Source organism: Typopeltis vanoorti, chromosome 11 (genome assembly GCF_054136105.1).
Source record: "Typopeltis vanoorti isolate ZY-2024b chromosome 11, IOZ_Tvanoo_1.0, whole genome shotgun sequence".
Lineage (NCBI taxonomy): Eukaryota > Metazoa > Arthropoda > Arachnida > Uropygi > Thelyphonidae > Typopeltis > Typopeltis vanoorti.
In genome coordinates this window covers 42,036,198-42,063,131 of record NC_143559.1, presented here as the reverse complement: position 1 = coordinate 42,063,131, position 26,934 = coordinate 42,036,198, and the positions used below count along the sequence as shown (strand labels likewise).

At 36.1% G+C, this 26,934-nt stretch overlaps 1 protein-coding gene across 2 annotated transcripts in view; it reads left to right on the top strand.

Annotated features, from left to right (window-relative positions):
- Positions 1–26,934, top strand: part of LOC150101468 (DNA mismatch repair protein Mlh3-like) — a 181,074-nt gene that overhangs the window by 85,991 nt on the left and 68,149 nt on the right. The window contains exons 8-9 of one of the 2 annotated variants that reach the window (XR_016549020.1): positions 606–669; positions 12,229–12,300. Coding sequence is in view for 1 of the 2 variants with exons in the window: in XM_090400326.1 (XP_090256452.1) it covers positions 12,229–12,300 (72 nt within the window). In the remaining variant the exon portion in view is untranslated. The remainder of the gene's footprint in view (positions 1–605; positions 670–12,228; positions 12,301–26,934) is intronic. The other variant, XM_090400326.1, reaches the window with a different exon arrangement.

Genomic DNA, 26,934 nt, shown 5'->3' with positions numbered 1-26,934 from the left:
TTTTATCATATTCATTCATTTATCATATTCATATATTTTATCAAAATTTTATCAAAAAAATTATTAATATCTGACATGTATTAAGCTGGTACAAATTTTGCATAATCTTAATCAGTTAAAAAGAAATTATTCCAGATTTTGACAAGCTCAACATAATTAAATCTGTATGGAATAGATTTATTTTATGGTATGACAGAACTTATCAGTAAATAATGAAGAAATTAGAAGTTTTGTGGGTATTTAAACTTTCTTTATCATTTATTCATAAGTGGATAATGCTAGTAAAAAGACAGATGTATTGGCCATCATTAATATGTAAGAGATTTTAAAGTAGTGTTGAAATTCTTGCATCAAGTGATGACTGTGAGCATTCTCTATTAACTTTTAAAATAAACACAAGAAAAAAAAAAGTAATAGTTTAATCATCATCAGCCATTTTCTGCACTGCTGGACAAAGGCCTCCCCAAAGTTAATAATAATATAAAGACTTAATTCAGTAAATTTTAATTAAAAAAAATTGATACAATGCATCATCATGCTAGTTTTAGTTAGATTTAGCTGTTACCAGCCTGGCTAGCCAAGTTAATAGTATTTTTACCTTCCAGCCAGTGGGTTCATTGTCTAGTGCGAGATGATCACCCCCTACCCCCACTTTTTGGAGACCTAAAGGTAAGGCCTTTTGTAGGTGGAAACACTGATATTGTATGCTATATGGTTGATGCTCATGGATGATGTGAGAAATAAGGGTATTGACACTGTGTTTGCATAAGTTAAAGAATGGTGCAGATTGTAATTGAAGTTATAGAGAGGAGTGAAAGACAACACCAGATGTTTTTTTTTTACAAATTACTTGCAAAGCAGTATAAATGGTCTGGTAAAGAATTTGTGCAAATGTTATTAAGAGTGTGTATGTGAGAGAGAAATGTGAAAGCGAAAACAGTAATCCTGCCACCTAGGTAACAGTATATCAGTACTGGAATTCCAAGGAGACAAGTAATAATTATTAAGAAAAGGGGCTAGTATGCATAAGAAATTGTTGGAATTCATGGAGTTTTTTTTTTAGGGTAGATTTGAAGAGAAGGAGGTTGGGATTATATGTTAGAGGTGGGCTGTATTTAAGTGAGTAGAGGTAGCGAAATCCTGAGAGTATTGCTGTTAGGTGAGAGAAAAAATGTGTTGTCACAACAGTGGAGGTCTGTAAATGGTATCAGAGTGGTGCTAGAATCTTCAAGGAGAAAATTAGGCACTAAAGCTAATGATTGACTAGGTAAAAAACATTGATTGTTTAACATATAAATCTAGAGATAAGGGATTGTTATGTTTATTTATGAATGCCAGAAGTATTAGGCATGAGGAAGAAGAATTTGTAGTATTAATATTCAGTGATACCCAGAAATGTAGACATAAATGAGATTTGGTTGACAGAGGAAATGAGTTGATAGGAATAGAATGCAGATTGTAGCATTTTGAAGTACAGGAAGGAAATAAAAAATGGGAAGGTGCTTTTAATGATAGCAAATGAATTTTTTCAGAATAGTAATGTGATCCAAAAGAACAATGCTGACAGTGGCATTCTCAGCCACTGTCTGAGATGTTGAAGAGGAAGACATGAGATGTTTACAAATAAGATTGGCATGTAAGCAGAGGGGAACATCATGTTTTAAGTATAGTGATGCTCACTGCAAAGAGGAAAGAACATATCTTAGTAAGGAAAATGAGTTTTTCCAGTTGCATCTTCCATTGAGAAGAGGGAGATATGGGGAACTATAAAGCAGGAGATTGTGATATATGCTAAGGCGGCAACAAGGACACATCAGCATGAGGTGACCAGTGCCTGGGGTTTAGTTCAAGACTGTTTAAAAGTTGTAGCTATAGCAGGACTCCATTCCTTGAGTTAGCGGGTGTGTGTGTGGGGGGGAGTACCATGAATAGATAAATGAGATTTTAGAGGAACTGAAAAATGTTATGGAGACTATAAATAGGCAAATAGTCTTTAATTGATAACGACCATAAAGCACAGCCAAAAGAAGTGATATATGGTATCAAAGTGGTAAATGAAATATGAAAATAAGTATTCAGAAAGGTTTGTTGCAATTCTAGGGTGATCTTTTTGTAGCAAGTAAAAGGAAGAGTTCGTGTGGAAGAATACTGGTTATCAATCAGTATTTCGTCAGTGTATTTCATGTTGGAAAAGGGGAATACCATTGAATAGAACAGTGAGAAAGATTGAGGATATTGTGTCATTGACTTGATTGTTCACTGAGAGTCGTCAACAGGGAGAGAGCTTGAGGAGTGACGAGAGAAGGATAGTGTCACTGCATAAAAGAGGATCCAAAATACAAGGGGATATCAAAACTAACCAGAATTATGGGAAGGGTCACTATCCACACTGGTTTCGACCTTTATTGAGGTCTCATCAGTGAGTGCCAGATCCAGAGGTGATACCAAGGTTGAAGTAATGCAGAACTCATATTTCCATATATGCGGAACAAAAAAGTGTCGCACCTTATTATTAAAATACTGTGTATTAGAGATAGTTGTTGGAAGTTTTTCCAATTGGTTATACTATAAATTAAAGAAAGCCTTGAAAAACCTTGATTGATTCAGCCAGAGAGGCATGTGGTGAGGTTGTCTGCAAGGATAGAAAATTCAGAACTCCATGGTGGATACAGGAAGTTAAAGAGGCAGTGAAGGAAAAGAAGAAAGCATATCAAAAGTTCCGGGCAAATAAGTCAGCTTGTGCTCTTAGAGAATACAGAGACAAATGTAAGAAAGTTAAACACTGTGTAAAACTAGCTAAACAAAAGTCATGGGAGGACTTTGGCAAGAACATAGAAAATAAATATCAAGAAGGTGGCGAAATATTTTGGAGGTTGTTGAAGAAGCTTAGAAATGGAGGAAAGAGTACTGTAAAAGGAGTTAGAGATGATAAAGATGACATGAAAATGGGAGAAAAAGATATCCTTGAAGTATGGAGTAATTACTTCGAGAAATTGCTAAATGAAACAAGCAGTGATAGCACAGTGGTTAAAAAAAACACTCAACAGCCATATAGTCAGGAATGCATATCCATACTCGAAGTAGAAAAAGCCATCAAAGGCTTAAAATGTGGAAAGGCAGCAGGAGTAGATCACATTAGACCAGAAATGCTGAAGTATGGTGGTATAAAAGTCTTGCAGTGACTGCACTGCATAGTTCAGAAGGCCTGGACGGAGGGATGAATTCCCGATGATTGGAGTAGAGATCTCATAGTACCCATATATAAAAAGGTAAATAAAACAATGTGAGAATTACAGAGGTATTTCCCTACTGAGTGTTCCTGGTAAGATATATGCAAGTATACTTGAGAAACAGTTGAGAAGAATTGTAGAAGAAAAGCTTCGTGAAGAACAAGCTGGATTCCGGCCAACTGTCAGGATCAGATCTTCACTTTACGACAAATAGTGGAGAAATCATGGGATATAACAAAGATCTCTATTTGAGTTTTGTAGATCTGGAAAAGGCATATGATAAAATGCCAAGAGAGAAGCTATTCAGTACGCTACAGTTATATGGTGTCAATTGGGCATTATATCAAGCAATACTTAGTCTTTATTTGAGTTGTAAGTCAGCAATTAGAATTGATGGAAGTACAGGAAGATGGTTTAATGTTAAATCTGGTGTGAGACAAGGATGTACATTATCCCCTCTGTTATTCATTATCTATATGGATCACATTATGAAGGAAAGTGGTATTGAACATGATATCAAAATTGGAGATGTTAATGTCAGCTCTTTGCTTTATGCAGACGATGTTATACTTATCAATAAATCCGCTACGACTCTGCAAGATTCCTCGACTAAATTGAATAACTGTTGTAATAGATATGGTATGAAGGTCAGCAATATAAAGACAATGAAAATAGGCAGAATCGTTGAAAATGTCGAATGCATTGTGAACGGAGAACCTGTGGAACAAGTAAAACATTTCAGCTGCTTAGGCACAATTTTTAGTGAAGATGGTAAATTAAATATGGAAATAGACAACAGAATCAATAAAGCTGGTATAGTAGGAAGACAATTAAATAAATTCATATGGAATAAGAGAGAAATTAGTCGGAACACTAAATTAGTATACAAGACACTGTTCAAACCAGTTTTAACTTATGGATCTGAGAGCTGAGTCAGAAGTGAAACACTTGACCAAAGACTAGAGACCACAGATATGAGAATCTTGAGAAAGATTAGAGGCGTGAACAGATGGCATCATTGGCAATATCATATTAAAAACGAGGATATTAGGAAAGAACTTGACATTGTCAGCATCCAGGAATGCGTTAGCAGAGCTAATCTCAGGTGGTATGGTCACTTAAACAGAATAGGCGAAGAAAGATTAGCAAAAGAAGTGTTCTCTGCCAGGGTGGCAGGAAAATGACCCAGAGGAAGACCAAGATATAGGTGGATTGATACGGTACAAAGTTCTTTAGACTACAGAATATAAGATCTGATAATATTGGAGTCTTGACAAGTAACAGACGGATCTGGAGGAAAGTTGTAGATAGGAAGTTAATAATGATGTAAATTTTTCATGTAGTACTATCATATCCTGTACACCCCTTGAGGGCACATAGCAGGAATTTGATGATGATGATGATGAAGAAATTATATTCTTGGTTTAATCCTTTATTCAAGTTTAAATAAACAGTGTTTGCACTCAATAAAGGTCAAAACCGGTCTTGGGTAGTGACCCCTTCCCATAATGCATAGCATTATACATGTCCGTAAGGATATGGGCTTTGCATTATTGGATACTAAGGCAAGTATGTGAAGTTACTAGCTTCTATATACAAGTTGCCCTGTCCTGAAAATACTTGAGTTGCAAACTTTGTTTGCTTATACTTGGATAAAGGTTCAACTAAGAATATAATTTCATATCACTAGGGTTTGCAAAGAATAAGTGAACTACATTTTAAAGCAGATATAAAGTTTGTTTTAAGTCCATGTACAAGGCTATTTTTTAAGAAAGCCTGTTTTTTTTTTTTACCAGTTCAAGATTAACCAAAATTGTGATGCGTAAATTATGTTTATTGATAATCTTACTCTGTATTTTTATTCGGCACTGAATGTTCTGTGTTACTAGCTTCTATATACATGTCTGTAAGGATATGTGCTTTGCATTATGGGATACTAAGGCAAGTGATGTGAAGTTACTAGCTTCTGTATACGAGCTGCCCTGTTCTGAAAATACTTCAGGTGGTATGACAGAACTTATAAGTAAATAATGAAGAAATTAGGAAAAGTTTTGTGGGTATTTAAACTTTTCTTTATCATTTATTCATAAGTGGATAATGCTAGTAAAAAGACAGATGCTACTGGCCATCATTTTGAAAGTCCATCAGACTTTCAAAATTGAGTCATCACATGCATTTTCAATAACATTGGTTAGACATATAGGGCATTCAACATTTGTCACACATATCTGCCTTCATTCTTCCCCCCCCCCCCCCCCCCACACACACACACTCATTTTCTTCTCTTTGAATGAGGTGTTTGGATAAACATCCTAATACCTTGTGTGAGATTTTTTTTTGGGGGAAGAACAATTTGGGAAATATCTTTCTGTTAATCTGAGGGCGGGGGGTTACCAGGTGACACACATCTCATTTTAGTGGTTGATTTAGATGTTTGGAAAATTTGAAAATTTCTTTTATGATAGTCAGTTGAAAATCTGCAAATATTATATTTTCCCTGTATTTACAGTGTCTAAGAATTTAGTCTCAGTCTCTGTACAGTGTCTGAGGTAGTGCAGATAAATTGCTATCTGCACAGTGAAGCAGTATGTACGTTTACATAAAATGTTCTAAAATGCAACAAAATAATTATTACATTTCAGTGACCACTTACATATGTTGTCTGTATCTTGAGTAACGTTAGGTATTGTTGCCAAACACTTTCAAATAATAGTTTGCAAGAAAAATTACTTGTTGATGAATTATGAAAGAATTTAGAACTGTTATGTGACAAAAAGTGATATTTTTTGTCACATAACAGTTCTTCAAGGTTCAGCTCAGGTTTGCCTTATGCAAACACTGAGCTGAACTACTCATCCTGTCTGACCTGCAAACTGCTCATGTTATTCTTATTGTGTTATGTTATATAAAGAAGCCTCATTGTTAGCTGATAGGTCTACCCATCTTTCTTTCCTGTAAATTTTCATGATTTAAGGTAGTATGTATGCACACTTCCCACTATTTTTATTATCCCTGGAAAGATGCAGACCATTTGACACATCACCTTGGATATTTGTTCTGTTCTATTCAAAAAGTAAATATTTTACTTTAGATATTACAGGAAGACAGAAAATAACGTTTTTTTATTATTGAATTATATTCATATTTAATTTATATTCATATATTCTATTTTAATAGGGAATAATTATAGAGCTATATGGTTTCTTATTGTCTGTCTGTCCGATAACTGTTTCATGTCTAGATGTGTGTGTTCATGGGACTGATTTGCCTGTTTCCCAGAGGAAAAGCCCTGCCATCTCTGTGTTAGGCCTGCTAACTCACCTTCATTTGAAGAGGACTGATAAAAATTATGTGCGTCGTACCTGGATTTGAACCCAGGTCTTTCTAACTAAAGGGCTTTGTTTATACTGACTGAACTATGGAGGCTCCATTGTTATTACTGGTAGTAATATGTGATGTCGGTACAGCAATTATTATGGGACAAATTTTACTCAGATTCAGTATTATTTGAAACTTTTACAAAAATTTGTAAAACTGTTTCAGTTTTCAGTTCAACTATATTCAGGGCTACAAAGAAACAACATGTTGAAATTATGTATTACAATAACCCTCTGATTTAGTGGTATTTGCAGAAGTTGTTGGTACAAGAAGCTGTCTGCACAGTTTGAGTTCTGATTGGATCACTTTTATTATAACCTTTTCATAAAGAAGTTTTGAAATGATATTAGTAATTCCGCTCTGGCTGGATGAAATTTAATGACATTTTAAAGTTCAGATATACAGTGGTACCTTGGTTAACAACGGTAATCCGTTCCAGGATTACCGTCGTTATCCAAGGTGCGATTCCCCACAAGTTTTAATTGAAAATTTAATTTGTTCCAGCTCCTCCCCACAACCATAGTACATATTAAAAATGCAGATAAAACTCATTTAAAATGTCATAAAAAATATGGTAAATATCATTTATTTATTATGCAGTATATGTATTTGCTACAAAAAAATTAACACGAATAAAATGAATTGTTCATGAAAACAGTTTTTAATTTTCAATCTTCACCAGAAGGACAATTGGGCTCACTTCGGAGTTTTTTGACAAATGGACCTGTAAAAAACATGTCTAGGGTAGTTTGCTTCTGCCTCTTTTTTAAAATGTTTCTGAAAAACTGCATGGACTTTTCATTAAATAGATCTGCAGTTCTGATAACCTCAGATTTGTTTGGATTCCATTTCATAGCAACATTTTGAACTTCCTCCCACTTTGCCAAAACATTTTTGATTTCAGCAGTTGTAATTTGTTCTTTCTCTTCATTCTCATCTTCAGATGAAATTTCCATTTCCTTTTCTTCATATTGCTCCTCACACATTTCAAAGCATCTGGTAAAAAGTGCCCTTGTGTAAAGTTTTTTAAAATTTGCAATTATCAGCTGATCCATAGGTTGAAACGAGATGTAGTCTTGGGAGGAAGAAAAATCACCTTGATAAAATCTAATTCCACTGGTAGCTCTTGTATGCCCGTTGGGCCAGATGCGTTATCCAAGGTTAAAATGGCTTTTAGAGGCAGATTGTTTTGCTCAAGATAGGCTTTGACAGTTGTTCTAAACACTTCGTGAATCCAGTCTCTAAATTCTATTCTTGTGACCCAGGCTTTGCTGTTAGACTTCCACAAAACACCGTGATTGGATTTAGAGACATTGAACAAAGTTCAATGTCTCTAAATCCACTCAGAATAATCCACTCAGAGAATGTTCAGGGATTCTCTGAGTTGTAGATTAACATTGATTTTACCTTACAGTCTCCACTTGCATTTGCTGCTAAAAGTAATATTAACCTGTCATTCATTGGTTTATGCCCAGGAAGTGTTTTTTCTTCTTTTGTGATAAATGAAGAAAATCTCATCACAATTGAAGACTTGTTGCGGTAGGTATTCTCCTTCTATAATTCTTGTAAAGCTATTTGACAAATTTATCTGCTGCTGCTTTGTCAGCACTAGCTGCCTCTCCGTATCTGACCACACTATGAATTCCTGTTCTTTTTCTAAAGTTGTCAAACCAACCTCTGCTACCTTTGAAATCATCATCATCTACCTCAGAACTTGATCCCGAAGTCTTCTTTTTCAAATCTTGATAAATCTATTTAGCTTTCTGACAGATTGTATTTTGAGATGTAGTATCGCCCGCCATTTCTCTTTCTATGATCCAAATTAGTAATAGGTTTTCCATTTGCTCAAAAAGAAGCCCTCTGACATTCAACCTTGAAGTTCCCTTAGCAACCTTAGCTACCATAAGTTCTTCTTTCTTAGCCAAAATGGTTGATATTGTAGAATGACTGGTTTCATATATTCAAGCTAGCTGCATAACTTTCACACCCTCATGATGTTTTGCTATTATTTCTTTCTTCTGTTCAATAGAGAAAATGTTTCTGTTTTTTTTCCCTCACTAGCTTTTTTTTTGGGACCCATTTTGTCACACGGTAAAAAAATTCACTCTATAAAAAAGAGATACGCAAAATACGGTATTATTACAAATTGTATAACACTAGGACAAGGGATACAAAAGAACATATCGCCACCCAAAAATAAAAGTAAAAGTTAAAAAATAAAACTTTTTGAAATAAAAGTTAACAATTAAATTCGAAACCTGCAATTTTTGACTTAGTGCATTTTGCTTGTAAGGTGATGATATTAGATACAGCACTTACCGTAACATACACTGATTAGCAGCTTATAGATACAACGATTATTATACAGATGAGATTTGATTTTGCCTTTTGATGGCGAATGAACAGTGACATGCACCCACTAATTTATTGTCTATATGAACCAACACATAAAAAATAAATGCTTAAATATTCATTTTCATCATAAAACACATTTATAACCACAAATTTTAAAATAAAGCACAGTACACTACAAGAAAAAAAACAATAAACGGAAAACATAAACAGCTGGCTATGATGGGTCAAACATATCTGAGCGTCACAGCTGTGCCGCGTGGCTGTTCTCTATTCGACAGTGTCTTCCCACACATAGCTGAGTGTGATCGGAAAATTCTGTTATTCTGTTTTTTTAGATCGGATAGAGGTTCACATAATCGAGAGTTGTTAACCAAAGCCTGTGTCACTAACCCAGAGATTTTTTTCTTACAGCCACTCGTCATTAACCAAGTACGTCGTTATCTGAGGCCATTGTTAACCAAGGGCACCACTGTATATTAAAGTTTTAATTTCAGTCTGACTAGTGTTATTGTGACAAAATGTTGGTATTACGAAATATGTTCTTTAGAGATAAATTGCTATCTGCACAGTGAAGCAGTTTGTACACCTACATAAAATGTTTTAAAATACAACAAAATAATTATTACATTTCAGTGACCACTTACAGTTGTCTGTATCTTGAGTAATGTTAGGTATTGTTACCAAACACTTTCAAATAATAGTTTGCAAGAAAAATTACTTTTTGATGAATTATGAAAGAATTCATTGAAAAATTATTGGTGAATTGTTTATTTGATGAGTTGCCATTTGTTAAATTGTTATATTTGATGAATTGTTTATTTGGCAAATTGCTTTTTCGGTGAATTACATTCGACGAACTTTTTTTCGATCAATTTTCATGGAACCTGATATGGTATAGAATGTGGCCTGCCAATTTCCTGTTAGCAAAGAATGCATGCTGGAATCTGTTGTTTTACAAAAAAAAAAAAAAAAAAAAAAAAAAAAAAAAAAAAAAAAGCACTGACTATATCAGTGGTGCCTTTCTCTCTCTGATAATATAATAAGCTAACACCTTTTATTCCCTTATAGGGAGTAGGCAAGGCTCTTTAACCCTATCTAGCTTTTGGAGACTGAGTGGGCAGTTCAGTCTCCACTGGTAGCCAATCAGAAATAGCTGGCTCATGACTATCACTAATTATAGGCGGCACCCAATGAAGAGGCTGGCAGTCTTTTCATTGACTCAGACAGGATGTGTTACTGTCTGAAATAATGTGGGTTCTACAGTCGATTTTCTTGAGTTTATAGGGCAAAAAACCCAAGTTCTGATATATATCTATATATCAGAACTTGGGTTTTTTTGCCCTATAATATATATATATATATTATAGGGCATACCTGTGTATATATATATGTGTGTATATACAGGTATCCCTTGCTTAACGCGGATTTGATTATCTTGGCGAAATTAATTGCGTTAATCCCTTGATATACGCGGCAAGAGTTTTCATTAAACCGCCTTAAATTTACCATGCAAAATCATGCTCACGCCACAAGGCTAGCAGCCTCGTGGTCATCCAAATTCTCTTAATGATCTGTGTGAGAATGTGAAAGTTTTATTTTTCCCACCAAATACAATATCATTGTTACAACCTATGGACATGGGCATCATTGCAACTTTCAAAGCCTATTTTCTTAAAAAGACATTCTCAAAGGCAGTAGAAACAACAATGGGAGAAAATGCGATTACGCTCCACGAATTTTGGAAAAAATTTAACATTAAACATGCGCAATTGAGAACATTCATGACTCGTGGGAGCAAGTGTCTTCTAGTTGCATGAAAGCTGTTTGGAAAAACCTTCTACCAGCATGCGCTAATTACTTAGGTTGTTTTCAAAATCCTGTGAACAACGTGGTCAAAGAAACCATTGCAATTGATGAAGACCTCGGTTTTGATAACGTTGATGCAGAAGATGTTAAAGAATTATTGGATTCAAATTCAAAAGATTTCAGTGACAATGATCTTTTTGAAATTGAACAATGCAAATATGAAGACAACAAACAAATGGAATGTGAAAATGAGCTTCCCAAAGCAAATAACAGTCAAAGAACTGGATGGATTATTTTGCAGTTTAGAATCGCTTAAGCAGCAAGTAATGGATATGGATCCAGATGTTAATCGAAGAATGCTTGTTTGACGAGGTCTGGAGAGTCATTTTGCTTGTTATCGTAGAATTTATGCCGATAAGAAAAAAAATGAAACTGTTCAAACGACTTTTTATAACTTCTTTTGATTTAAAAAAATTGCAGTAACTAATGTAGGTACAAGTATTTATTAAACATTTACTTTGCATTCATTTTTTATCTTTCCTAAAAGAGTACCATATAAAACGAACTATTAGTACAGTAATCAATCAGGGACGAATTGTACTTTTTTACCATTGTTTATTAGATTTGATTAACGCGATTTTGATATACGCGGTGACATCAAGGGATTAATTAACTGTGTTAATTGAGGGATACCTGTATATATATGTGTGTGTGTGTAGAGTTATCACAAGTAAGGATGTTTATGACCAAGCAGAACTTTGCATTATCTAGTAAATCATAATTCTTTCTGATTTTAAATCAATTTTTGAAGGACAAGAGTGAGGATCTGTTATGCATTATTTTAATAGTTCAGGCTTCTGAAATTCATGATGTCTATCATGAACTGATGAGGTGGAGAGTTCTTTGATTGGGAGAATAGTGGCCTGCAGCACCTCGATGACTGTGTGTGATCCATCTCACAGTGTACAGTCTGATGGCAATATTGGCAATACTAGCATACAACTGACAGTCGTTCAAGATGTTTGTTTAAAGACTAGTTTAAAGACATGAAGTGATATTACACATTCTGGCACAATCCCCTAATCGTATGAAGTACATGTAGGATATTTTGTAGAGATATGCACAACAGCAGGAAGAACTCACTGCCCTGGTCTCTCATCTGTGAGGCATATCAGAATGAGCAATCTACTGACCATCAATGATACTTGAAGCCATTGACCTTGTCCATGATATGTGGAAGCAGTATTAAAGGCTAAAGATGGTCCATTTCATTACTGATCCTTTTTTTTTTTTTTTGAAGTTGTGTCAGTCTATTGGTATGTTTGTCCTAATTGGAGAGTCTACCTCAGTTTGTATCAGATTATAATGAACATTAATTAATTTATTTTTTTAAATTTCAGTTAAAGAAATTTTTGTTTATATATATGTGTGTGTGTATATATATATTTTTATTTTATAGATTGTAGCTTAATAGTGCTTTTTGATCAGCATGCAGTTCATGAAAGAGTTCGACTGGAAAGTCTTATTAGAGGTGATTATTTTAAAGAAGAGTGAAATAATTATTTTATTTACAACATAATTCATAATTTGTTACAAACATTGAAAGAAATGATATATGAACTTTTTAAAAGGATTTTTTTTAAAACTTGAAGATGTCTTTATGATCTATTTACAATTTACATATATTTGTTACTGCCAAATCATATTATCTCAGTCACTGAGACATCGTCAAGGATTACAATATAAATAGGTAGCACAAAGCTAAGTGAAACACGTGGATTTGGGAAGTTTAATGCAGTTATATTTATTTAAATTTGGTTGATTTCTGAGAGCAGCTGCAGATTCCAAAAATAGTCTTTCTTTTCTAAATTTACTGTGATGCAGCATGGTCTACAAGGCCCGATTGACCATAGTCATGACTGCAGATGTATTTTTTGTGTTCTTCCATGCGGATGTTGGCTGATCTTCCTGTCTGTCCAAGTAGACCAAGCAGGAACCGATAGAGGAGGGATTTGGTCTCTAGTGGGTCAGATAAAGCTAGCTAGTTACAAGTGGGCATGAAAGCTGTGAAAAGGTTGTATTTCTTTAAGATTCTGACTGTTTTTTCTGAAGTGCCTCAGATATAGAGGATGATGATGGTGTTACTGAAGTGTTTCAGAAAAGAAGGTCAGTGATTGGGGGAGGATTGATTATTTATTTTTTTGATACTGTGAGAACTGTAGCCATTAGTTAAGGTGTGGTGTATATGATTAAGTTCTGCTGCAATAGAGGATTCATTGGAACAAAGATCATAGATTCTATTGGTTAGTGTTTTAATGATACCATACTGTTGAGAGGAGTAGGTGATGAAAACGTTTCTGAATGTATCTGCTTATGTGAGTAGGCTCCATTGGAACAAAGATCATAGATTCTATTGGTTAGTGTTTTAATGATACCATACTGTTGAGAGGGGTATGTGATGGAAAAGTTTGTGAATGTATGGATATTATTTCTGGGAAAACTCCCATGTTACTCCTCTTAACAAATTATTATATTTACGACTATTTGCCTGCTTCTGTTTAGGAGTGCCCCAGTTTAAATGCCATCGGCTCTTTTCTCATGGATTCTTAGGGCATTGTAGATGTATATTTATCAATAAATATATGTTGCATAGAGGACAAGAAATTTACACATACCTTTTTCTGAGTGTTGTGGCTCTTCTTCTTTTGCATTGTCCAAACTACTGTGTGTGTGTGTGGGGGTGGGGATTTTGGCAAGTGGGAGAATTGAAATAACAAATGGAAAAAACCTGGTTTTTTTTTTAATAACATATATATACATATATATTATAAGGGATGGGCGGACCGTTTTTTTATATGGGCTCATTGGCTCTTTACTCATAATCTTCCCCCCGATCACAAAAACACCCTTAAAAATAGCATTCACTTTACGCACATACCAACACAAGCATATGTCATGGTTGCACGTCACACATTTAATGAGTGCATAAAATTTACAAAAGGTACATACCAAAAAACCATCCTAACATACACCGCACAAAAAATACACATAACGTTCCACAAAAAAATGCCTCGATCACAACATCACACCAAAATTCGCGGCAGTACGCGGCAACAGCGTGATTCACGGAAACAAAAAAATTTGCTACCGGGCATCCCGTGCTCTCATAAAACAAGCCATAAACAACAGATTTAAAAAGAAGCAACAAGCATATTCGTCATTCACAAAACAAAAAACAGATTGAAAACGCTACTGACCCCAAACGAATGGGCAGTCTTTTGGAATAATACCCAATCTCACATCAACGACTACACGGTATTATTAGAAGCTCGACACGCAAAGAAATGGTACACACTAACAAACACCCAATACAACAGTCGTGCTGCTTCCAACCCTTTGGATATTACCGCCTTAAAATCCACAAAAAACAATTCCATCATCAATCTATCGCACCACAACCTCACACCCAACGAAATCACCATCCTGAACAAAGGACTAAACTTTGGCGTATCCCCAAAATACATACAAAACAGAGACATCATTACCAAAATTAAAGTATGACCCTAACAAAGAAACAATATTCCACAAAATTAACAACATCATAAACAGTAAAATAATAATAAAACCAAACATCGCCCTCAACTTACAAAAAGCCCTATTATCCCTAAAAAGGAACCCGAACATTATTGTCAATAAAGCTGACAAAGGGGATACAGTAGTCATCACAAACCTAACTGATTACCACAACAAAATAACAGCTATCTTAACCGACCAACACACCTACCAAAAAATTCAAACTTACCCCACCCTTGACCTCATTAAACAAATCAACAGTACCCTGCACCCTAAGAAATGAAGACAAAATACACAAAACTACAATGAAAACATTACCCCCCCCCGCACCACACGCACCCCTCGTATGCTCGGACAAATAAAAACCCCACAAAGACGGGTACCCGATGAGGCCAATAGTCTCCTACAAAAACACCACTACAGCTCCTTTATCGAAATTCGTAGTGAAACTTCTCAAACCATTAATTACAGCATCTAACTTCATGATAAAAAACTCGGACGACCTTTTCAAGAAAATAAAAAACCTAACCCTATCCCAAGAAGACATCCTCACTTCATTGGATGCAGCCTCTTTATACACCAACGTGGATGTCCCCAGAACTTTAGACATCGTACACACACACTACTCACAGGAGACCACACCCTACACTCTCGTACTAAACTAACGTCTAATGACATTATTAACCTAATAAAACTAATAATCTCGGCAAACTTCTTCAAGTTCAACAACAACATGTACATTCAAATCTTCAGACTCCCCATGGGCCAAAACATCAGTGGACAACTAGCGGAATTATTCCTAGCACACATAGAATCACTCCTACTCCCCCCCACCCGGCATCACATTTTATGGCAGATACGTGGACGATATTCTGTACATTGGAAATCCTAGGTGGTGATGTGCACCACCTTAAAAGTGTCCCTAAACAGTTATAGCAACAGACTAAAATTCACCATGGAAACCAAACAGAACAAATCCATCAATTTCTTAAACTTGACACTAACCAGAACACACAACAAAATAGCCACGAAAGTATACCACAAACCCTCACATATCGGAAACTACCTCCATTTCCACTCATACCATTCATATTCCATTAAAAAATCGGTCATCTTATCACAATTCATAAATGCATACAAATTTTCAACCAATCAGAGTAATCTAAACGCAGAAATAAAAAAACCAACACAGATCTTCGAAAATTGCAACTATCCTACACAACTAATAAATTATGCAAACAAGACTGCCATAAACCGCCAAAACACCCCAAGTACCAAAATAAACTTCCCTACACAAAAAATTATCAAACTACCATACACCCAAAACACATACAAAGCCTACAAATACATCTTCAAACATACTGACTACAAACTGGTATTCACCACAAACCAAAAATTGGCAAATCTCCTAAAACCCACTAAATCTCAGACACAAAAAGAAATATTTGAACACCACAACATAGTCTATAAATTTCCCTGCCAAAAAGACTGTGATATCACCTACACAGGGTCCACCATCAGGTCTTTATGGGCAAGACTACAAGAACATTTCTGCGATTGTAACATCCCTATTCCAGAACATTTAAATACTAAAAAACGCAACATCAAAAAGAAAAATCGAATACAAAGCACAGGAAAAACAGAAATAGCTGTCCACGCCCTTGAACAAAAACATACCCCGCAGATCGACAAGGCCATCATAGACAGACAAGACAATGAAATAATGCTTAGAATATCAGAAACAATAGCCATAAAGTGTGACGTGAACTCTATCAACATACACAGGCCCTACATAATCTTCGAGGTTTGGAAGCTACACAACATAAAATTGAAGTCACAACCCTGACCAATAGGCGATAACACAAACACACTTCAAAAGCAGAAGCACCTACCCGACCTGACATAGCATCCACTTCCTCCATGTGTTCAGACAATGACCAAGAATAGTCGAAACAGACCACACCCCGTCAACCCCCCCTCCTCTAAAAATCAGTTGCTGTTTTCAACCCCTTTCATCCTTTCCCACCTCATATAAATATAAAAAATGCTCTGTCCATCCCTTATAATATATATGTATATATATGTTATTCAAAAAACCCGTTTTTTTTTTTCCATTTGTCCCCCCCCCCCACACACACAGTAGTTTGGACAATGCAAAAGAAGAAGAGCCACAACACCAAGGAAAAGGTATGTGCAAATTTCTTGTCCTCTATGCAACATATATTTATTGATAAATATACATTTACAATGCCCTAAGAATCCGTGAGAAAAGAGCCAATGGCATTTAAACTGGGGCACTCCTAAACAGAGGCAGGCAAATAGCCATAAATATAATAGTTTGTGAATGTATCTGCTTATGTGAATAGGCTTGATTGCTGAAAAGAACAGGTTACCATTGGATAAAACACCTTGGTGTTACCAAGGTGTCTAAAAAGGCTAAGCTATTATTAGGTTCCTTTTCCATAGTAAACTGGATTTTAGAGTGAGGACTGTTTATCACAAGACATTAGAGGGTTTATCTCAAACCCTCTAATCACAAGACTGTTAACTTGTGATTAGAGGGTTTGAGAGGAGCAGAGTTAAGAGCTTGTTTTTCAGAATATTCCATAAAAGAAATTGGCAAAGGTAGGGGTGAGAGGGGGGGGGACTCATAGAGGTACCCAAGGAAAAAATACAGATTGGATAGCAAAGGAAAAGAGATCTCTGATATTAGGAGGGAAATTTTTTTTTTTTAATAAATGATAAGGTGTCCTTTAAGGGAATATTGGTGAACAGTGAGGTGATATCAAAGCTAACCAAAATATCTGTGTTATTTAATGTTAAATTCTCAATAAAAGTTTTCAAATGGACAGAGTTTTTTATATAGGCATTAGTATGATCAGAATAAGAGAGCCTGCTAACTGTTTTGCTAATTTATAGCATAGGAATCTGTAGCATTGATTATATCTTAAACATTAAAAGTTTTGTTCCACATTACTTGACAGCTGAGCAAAGAGAAGATCTAGTCATGTCTTATCAGGACATTATCGCAATGGCAGATGTAGATGAAAATTTCTTTGACAAAATCATTACAAGAGATAGAGTTTGTTTCTCCTATGATCTTGAAACAAAGCAACTGAGTTCTGAATGGGTTGGTGAGGCATCTCCCAGGTCGAAGATATTGGATTCTAAAACTCATATCAAAACAATGTTTGTTTTTAAAAAAACAAAGAAGTGGTGTGGTGCATGAAGAATGTGTACAAGAGGGGAGAACAGTGAATGCAGAATTTAATAAAGAAGTTATGGATCATCTCCTGAGATGAATTCAACATGTTCATCCTGCTGCATTCTGGTTGTGAGATTTTTTTTCTTTTGCACAGTAAATATACTCACTCACAAAGCTGCAAATGAGCATTTTTTGACACATATAAGTATCCCTACCTTTATCACCCCCCCCCCCTTTTTTTTTTTTTACAAGATTTATCTCCTCCGGACTATTTTCTGTTCCCCAAGTTAAAAATGAAGCTGAAAAAACACCATGCGAATGTTCTAATCATTCAAAAAAAAAAAAAACCCTGCTGTAACTGATGAATTAAAGACAATCAAACAAGCAGAATTTCCTATGACTCTCCAAAAATTGTACAACCTGGCTAAAGCCTGTATAAATGCTGATGGATCATATTTCTAATAACAAATATGTTTTATCTTTTTTCTCTCACATGTTTTTGATTTTTTATAATTTATGTTCTAAATTTATATATATATATTAGTTTGTCTTGAGTCAATCATTTCTTGGATACTAAAAATAATTAAGTTTAAAATCATTGCACCAATTAGATATGAACTCTTGTGAATTTTCATAACACTTGGTACATGCAAAAGGATTAATACTCAATATAAAACTTATTTTGTTTAGGAGCACCCTAAGTTTTTGAACTCGTTGGCTTAGAACTGTGATTTAGTGATTAAAACTATTATGAAATTCATTAGGTTACATTAAATCAACAATAGATAATGCATTTTGAAAAAAAAACTTGAAATTATATTTATTGTAAAACTAAGTAAGAAGGTTAAAGGTTAAAAATACATGGAGAAATAATTAAAAACACCGGGAAAGAATGAATAATGTGGAGAAGTAATTTAAAACCCCAGAAAAGGATGAATAAATAAATTGATATCTTATAATTACAGTATATGAGCTATTTAGACATGGTTCAGGAGTACCCCTGAGTTCAAAAACTTAGGGGGACTCCTAAACAAAATAAGTGTGCTATGCTATGTTATGTTATATTAAAGGAACATGAAAAACTTCAGTAATAATATATTGTCTAAGATTAACGCTGATTGGTGCAGTGTATACACCCAACCTAGTGTGAGATGACCATCCTTGCTTATTAGGAGTCCTGAAATGGCTTAAAATATTACCATATTTGGTCTCTAGAGTAGCACCCTCAGATGCCTTAGCTATTATCCCATCCATACTACTATCCTATAGGTCCCAACCTTTTGTCAATGCACCTATAATTAAAATAATTCTTTATATACTGACTGCCGATATAGCTTTTCTGGCAAACTATTTGAAATGGATGTCTCATCATAAGAGTCAGTATGCCCAAAGATAATTGGAATAAGTGAAACTTGGTTGTGTGAGGCGGATGTGATGTCGGAAATAGAAATAGAAGGATATATAGTATTCCAGAAGGATAGAAATGTAAAAAGAGGAGAGGAAGTTAATGATTGCAGAGGAATTGTGTCCACAAAGTGTGGAAGTTGATAGTGCATGTACAGATTTTGAATCTGTATGGTGTGAAGTTGAAATAAACAGACTAGTATATCGGATAGGATGCTGTTATAGGCCAGGGAATGCAGAGAATACTGATTGTGAAATATTCATGCAAATTAGTTGAGCATGTAAAAAGAAAGTGATCCTGATGGGAGACTTTAATTACAGAATATAGAATGGAAGGCAGAGATAGTGTATTTGAATAAGGAGAGTGAGTTTGTTGAATTTCTGAGAGATAAATATCTTATGCAGCACACTGAAGCACCTAGAGGCTTTAATGTTTTGGATTTGGTGATAACGAGGTATTGACACTACTGCTGGCTGGAGAGAGTGATCATGAGGTACTTGTTTGGGAAGTGATGAAACAAGAAAGGTTTCTGCCAAAAATAGATATATGTGGAAGTATAAAGTGGATTATTATAGGAAGCTCATTAGTCAGTTAGCATCAGTACATTGGGTAGATGAGCTGAGTGGAAAAGATGTTGACATTGCATGGAAACTGACAAGGCAATATCTGACAAAAGAACGTTTACTGCATACGAGTAGGTGTGAAATGGATTAACAATGAAATCAAGTAAGCTATGCTAGAAAAGACTATGGAGGAGTTACAAGACGGTTAGTTGTGATCAGATCCATGAAGATTATAAAGTGCAGGCTAGAAAGGTGGTGAGCACGGTAAAGAAAGAAAAGGTGCAGTATAAGAGGAGCTAGACTGGTCAAGCCAAGGTTAACTCGAGGGAATTTTTCAGTATATGGCAATCAAGAGAAAGAATAATTATGGCAGGTTGACACTAGCAGATAGTCATGGCAGCAGAATAACAGTTACAAAGCATACATATACAAAGGAATTATTGAACAAGCATTTCATCAGTGTGTATCATACTGGTGTGTAAATGATGCAGTGCAATATGTAGAAGGGAGGCTAGTTTTAGCAGAATTGTAAGTGAAAGAATCAAAGGTGTATCAGGTGTTGGTTGGGTTAGATGTTAAAAATGCTGTGTGAATGGATGATATATTACCAGGTATTTATTCTTAATGAATGTGCACCACAGTTAGCTTTGCCTTTGACCTGGTTATATAATGAAAGTCTTGCAGTGGGTAGGTTTCCTAAGGAGTGGAAAGAAAGCAAAATATTACTACTCCGCAAGCATGGTTCTAGGACAGAAGTGTCCAATTATAGACCTGTCTGCATAACTGCTGTTGCAGTCAAGGTGTTGGAGAGAGATTGCTTAGGAATAGCATTGGGTTGATGGACATAGCATTCTTTATGATGGTCAGCAAGGATTTATGAAGGGTAGGTACATTTTAGCAATTTACTTGCATTTTATGAACGGGTGTGTTAGATAAGGGAGAATCATATACAGTGATATTCTTAGACTTTACAAAAGCAATTGATAGATTACCACATAATAAGTTGGTGTACAAGCTGTAGAAATTGGGAATAGATAGTATATTGGCTAGATGGTTCAGAGATTGTTCACAGCTCCATCATACACAATGATAGAGCCAGTGGCATGCCCCAGGGTTCTGTTCTTGGGCCTCTGCCTGTTTAACTTGTTTGTAAATAATATATCATGTGGGCTGATGAGGATCTTCAGCCGTTTGCTGATGATGCAAAGTTGGGAAGAATTATAAGTAGCATTGCTGATGTTAATTCCCTTGAGGAAGATATGACTAGACTTTTGACTTGGAAAAAGGAGTGGGGTTGTAGTTTTAATATTAATAAGTGCAATGTGTTGCATTTTGGAGCATAGTCATTATAGTACTGTGTACTATAATGACTGTGTAGTATGTAGTATGGCACAGTCATTATAGTACTGTGTACTATAATGACTGTGTAGTATGTAGTATGGCACAGTCATTATAGTACTGTGTACTATAATGACTGTGCCATACTGCAGGAAGTGGATGAAATTAGAGATTTGGGAGTGATGGTTAACAGTAGACTGAAGTTTAGAGGGCATGTTGCAAGTGTTGCAAAGACTGCATATTGTAGTGCTGCTATGATAAGAAGTACTCTAACATGTAGGGATAAGGAAGTGGTCAGACCACACTTGGACTATTGTGCCCAAATCTGGTCACCTACTTTTCAGTTTAATGTGGAAACATTGGAGAGGATTCAGACAAGTGATTAAGATAATATCAGGACTTTGGAATGTTGGCTATGGAGAGAGGTTGAAGAAATGTGATTGCAGAGTTTGGTGGAGAGGAGGAAAAGAGGTAATGTGATAGAGACATTCAAGTTAGTGAGAGGATTTTATTGGATTAATCCAGATGAGATTATAAAAAGAGGGGAAAAAACCAGAGGTCATTTTTTACATGGAGAATTGTCAGTAAATGGAATGCATTACCAGAATGTGTTGTTAATGCAGAGTGTTAAGGATTTTAAGATTCGATATGATAAATAGGTTGTCAGTTGAATGAACGTCCTATGTATCGAGGATACATAGTGGTTGGTCGGCGAATTTAGTGCTCCTGTAAAGTTGGTGATTTTTGTCTGTTTTTATTGTGTTTTCCCTTAGAAAATTAATATTTTGTAGTATACTAGTGTAGATTTTAGTGTTTTATAGTGTATTTAGTATTTTATCATATATTTTTATTAAGATATTTTAATATTTAGTATACGTTTAAAATGGCACCAAAAAAGGGCAAGAATGGTAATGCTAAAAAAAGCAACTCAGGCGAGAACAAGAAGGTTAGCCCTGCCAACGATGTTATTGTGCACATGGAGGAGGTTAACGAAAATGAATTAACTGCCAAAATAGTGAAGTTGAAGCAGATCATCAGAGACACAATGCGGGAATTGCAAAAAGTTGAGAGACATTTAAATGAGCATAGGTAGAAAAAGAAAAATGAACAGGAAAATAAGAAACAACAAAGTAAGGAAACAGGTAAGTCAGGAAATAACGAAAATCAGGTAAGTGACGTTAGTAAAAAGGAAAGAAGTTATTTGGTATGGTGACTCTATAATAAAACATGCTATAGATGAGAGAGTTATAACATCGAGTTTTCCTGGAGCGAAAATTAAAAATATAACGCAAGTAATTCAAAAATAGAAAAGAAAAGTAAACGAAATCATAGTTGTAGTAGGTACGAACGATTTAACTGGTGATAGATTTAGTATGAGAGAGGACATGAAAGGGTTGCTGGAAGAGGCGAGAGTGAAGAGTAAGAAAGTGAAAATCGTTAGTATTTTACGTCACTATGATAAAATGAATTAAAAAAGAAGGGCTATGATGACAAACGATTCGATACGTAGGCTATGTAGAAGGAATGGATGTGAGTTTTTGGATGTGTGAAGTGAGTTTGAGAGAAGATTGGATTTGTATAAGAGGGATGCCTACACCTGAATGCGTTTGGTATCAGGAGTCTGGAAAAACTAATAACCGGTTTGAGACCTAACACAGAGAGTTAGGGAAACTAAATTATAAAGGGAGGAATGATGTGGATGTGAGTGTAAGAGAGACAATGGTATATAACTGTGTAAATGACGGGAATGGGCTTTGTCATGGAAATGTTGATGAGGCGAGAATGATTTTGGGTTTGTGTTCGTCCAGTTCGGATCCATCATGTGTGCAAAGATGTTTACATGCGTAAGGCATTAGAGAAGAATAGAGATCTGCAAGATATCCAACTGTGTCAGGCAGACTGCAAACAAGAGTATATAAAAGAACATGCAGGTAGATTATTATGTCTGTACACGAATGCTAGGAGTATCAGAAACAAAGGGGTAGAGTTTGTTGCCTTAGTCAATATATTGCGACCTCAGATTGTAGGAATTAGTGAGACCTGTCTATCAGCATCAGATCTACTAACTGGTATCGAGTGTCATGGGTACAATATTTTTAGAAAGGATAGAGTGGATAGGAGAGGAGGGGACATGCTGCTAATGATATTGGATGACTTAAATCCAGTTAGAGTTGAGACCTATGAATGTAGTAATACTACTAACATTATTTCATGTGGCAGTGAGTTTGAAGCCATTTGTTGTGAAATGGAATCTAACAAGACAAATTACATAGTGGGGTGTTGTTACTGACCTGGTGGATCGGTTGCTGGTGATGAAGAAATGCATCACCAAATAGAAAAGATGAGTGCGAAAAGAGTAATGATAATGGGAGACTTTAATTATCCAAATATTGATTGGGTAGCAGTAGAATTTCATGAGAAAAATGAAAATGCATTTATTGAGCTGTTGCAGAACTTCCTCAAGCAGCATGTGACAGAAGGAACTCGAGGTCAAAGAGTGTTAGATTTGATTATAGTGTCGGAGGGCGTTTCAGTTAAAGACATAACTATTCTGCCTCCAGTTGGTGACAGATCATGCGGTACTCACTTGGGAAGTGACTAAGATTATGAATGTTCCAATCAGAAAAGGTTACATGCTGAACAACAAAGCAGGAAATTATGACCAACTGAGGAGTATACTGAGTTCAGTGGAATAGGATCGGTTGCTGGATGGAAAGAATATTGACAGTGCATGGGAAAAGCATTTAAACAATACTTAAATGATGTGATATCAGAATGTGTGTCCCGAGAGTTCGAAGAATAAATAGAGTAGGAGTCAAATGGATGTGCAATCTTATTAAGCAAGAGATTCGTAAGAAAAGGACGATGTGGAAGGAATATCGTTTGCATAAGGATGACGTCCATCATGAACGTTATAAGCAGCAGGCTAGAATAGTCACAACTGTTGTACGGAAAGCAAAGTCTGATTATGAAAAGAAACTGGCTCTGCGTGCTAAAGACAACCCACAAGAATTCTATCGATATGCTGTAAGTAAAAGAAAGAATGATTATGAAAGAATAATTCTTCTAAATCCAGATGGCGTGAGGGTTACAGATTCAGAAGAGGTTGTTCAGTTAATGAGTGCCCATTTAAAAGCTATCAACCTAGTGAATGCAACATTGAGCTCACTGTTACCTCTTCACTAGATGAAGAAACACAGGTGTGTAAGGCCGAGGTATTAGAGCTGTTGCACAAACTGAAAAAAATTCAACAATAGGGACTGATGGAATATCAGCACGTGTGCTAAAAGTGTGTTCAGCTGAACTAGCCATTCCTTTGACCAGGATATTTAATATGAGTCTCAGAACAGGGAAGATTCCGCAGGAATGGAAGGAATGTATGGTAATTCCTTTGCACAAGGATAGTGCAAAGACTGATGTATCTAACTATCAACCAATTAGTATCTCAGGAGTGGTAGTGAGGATTTTGGAAAAATTGGTTAGGGCCTGCATTCAGAAATGGATTGACAGTGAATCTCTACTTTGCAGTGAACAACATGGGTTTACTAAGAGAAGGTCATGTTTTAGCAACTTGCTCACATTCTATAACAATGTTACCATTGAACTAGACAAGGTGAATGGATACATCATGATACGTTTGGATTTTGCTAAGGCTTTTGACAGAATACAGCATGGCAGACTGCTTCATAAATTAGAGAAAATGGGTTTGGGTTACACAATATTAGCATGGATAAGAGGATGGCTGACTGACAGATATCAAAAAGTAGTATACAGGAGATCTGAGTCTGCAAGGTTTAAGGTAACAAGTGGTGTCCCACAAAGATCAGTGCTTGGTCCACTGTTATTCAATCTGTACATTAATGATATTGGGAAGGATTTGTTGAAAGTTTATTTTTCACTTGGTTAGAGTATAATAAATTTAGTTTAATCCTTTATCCAAGTGTGAGCAAACAAAGTTTATTATTATTATTATTATTATTATTATTATTATTATTATTATTATTATTTGACACCTCCAGGGAGTCCAAAGACTCATCGAGGGAGAGTGTGCCAACAGCATCGAACGATTCGTCCCCATCCAACTACTAACCGCGCTCAAACTTATTTAACTGAGCCATTAGTAGCAGAGGCTCTACCAATCGACCAACCTTTGCCGGCTAAGTTTGCGCCTGAAAGTATCTTCAGGACTGGGGTAAGGTGGTACAACACCAGGCCAACTCTTTGCAAAGGTGGAGCAAGCTACCAACACTCCTGTCTCAGTATCTCCTATAATGCAAAACACATTTCCTTGCGGATATGTCTAATGTTATGCATTAAGGGAAGGGCCAAGGAAATGTGTTTTGCGTTATAGGAGATACTGAGACAGGAGTGTTGGTAGCTTGCTCCACCTTTGCAACGAGTTGCCCTGGTGTTGTATCACCTTACCCCAGTCCTGAAGATACTTTCAGGCGCAAACTTTGTTTGCTCACACTTGGATAAAGGATTAAACTAAATTTATTATACTCTAACCAAGTGAAAAATAAACTTTCAACATCTTTCTCTAAATCCAGAGTAATTTATTAAAAAAGGGTGGCACACCATTTGGCAACTCCTATAGGTAGAGATGACCTCCAAAAGCTTCTGCCTGGTATCTCAACTTGGGCCTGGCTCCCACTGAAGAGACCTGTTTTCAGCGGCCCCGAGAGAAAGCTCCATGTTCCAGTCTTCTTTTGGATTCCAGTTGCCAGTTACCAGATCCCGAGAGAGAGCTCCTACTCCAGTATTGTTTGGTAAGAACCCTTCTAGTTTTTTCTTTTGTTGGTTTTTATTTTTTGCGGCCTCGTTCCAATCGGTGCAGGTCCGTTTTAGGGTATTTCCTTTCGGGGACTGAAATTTGCTATTCCGTTGGTAAGGTATAAGGTATTTTCTTTTAAACAATGTCGAAATTCTTGCCAAGAGTTCGTACTCTCGGGATCGAAATTGACCCAAACATCGACAAAGCGACGTTTGTGAGAGCTCTTCTCAAAGTCGTCAAAGCAGAAAGTATTTACGGGCTTACCCCTTACAGGGGGGGGGGGGGTAGATTCCAAATAGTAACAAACAACATAGAAACAAGAGAAACGCTCCTTAAAGGCGTAGAATGTGAAGGGAAAAAATACCTACCCTTCCTAGTCGGAAGTATTTTAAAATCCGTAAAAATTGACAGGTTTCCACTCGAATATCTAGAGAAAGGGGAGGAAATCATTAAAACCATTTTCTCCAAGTGGGGGATTGTCCGAAACGTAACAATCGGACAAGACACGGATATCCCAGAGTGGAAGTCAGGGGAAGTGAGCATTTCAATTGAGATGAAAACCGAGGTCCCCAACTTGATTTTTTTAGGCTCAGCAAGAGTAATAGTCAATTATCCAGGCGTAAGAAAACAATGTTTTAGGTCACTGCTTTGGGTCACCTTAGCGCTCACTGCCCGAAAAACAACACATGCCGCAACTGCTTATCGACAGAACACACATTGAATCAATGTGAGTCACCATGCCGTAAATGTGGGAACACATCCCATAAAATAGACATTTGTCCTAATGTCTATTTTATGGGATGTGTTCTTGCAGAAAGAGCAGGAGGCGCCATAACACCTGCGGCAGTAGCCATTCCTAAGCTCACAACACAGGACTCTCGAGCTACTGGCCAAACAGTAAACGAACCACAAACAACTGAACCAGAAGAGTTTCCAGCCCTCCAACCGCCAGCTACCGCAACAACTACATTAGGAAATCAGGCAATAACTGGGAGGAACGCAGAAGGGAGAATTAGGAAGAAAAAGAAACAGAACACTAAGAAATCTTACACCAATGAATCGGAAGGCAACAATAACAGCACAGAAACAGAGGAAATGGAAATCAACACCAGTACAACAAAACGACCCATCACGCCGGAAGAAGAAGGAGAAATGAAACGAAATAAACAGGACACTGAAAGCCAAATAGAAGCCTCAAGTTCAGATGAGGATGAGGAAGGAAATGAGATAATATCACGAAACAACACAGAAAATGAGGAAACAACAATCCAGAAACTAAGGAAGGAACAAGCTTTGTCAAAAGCAAT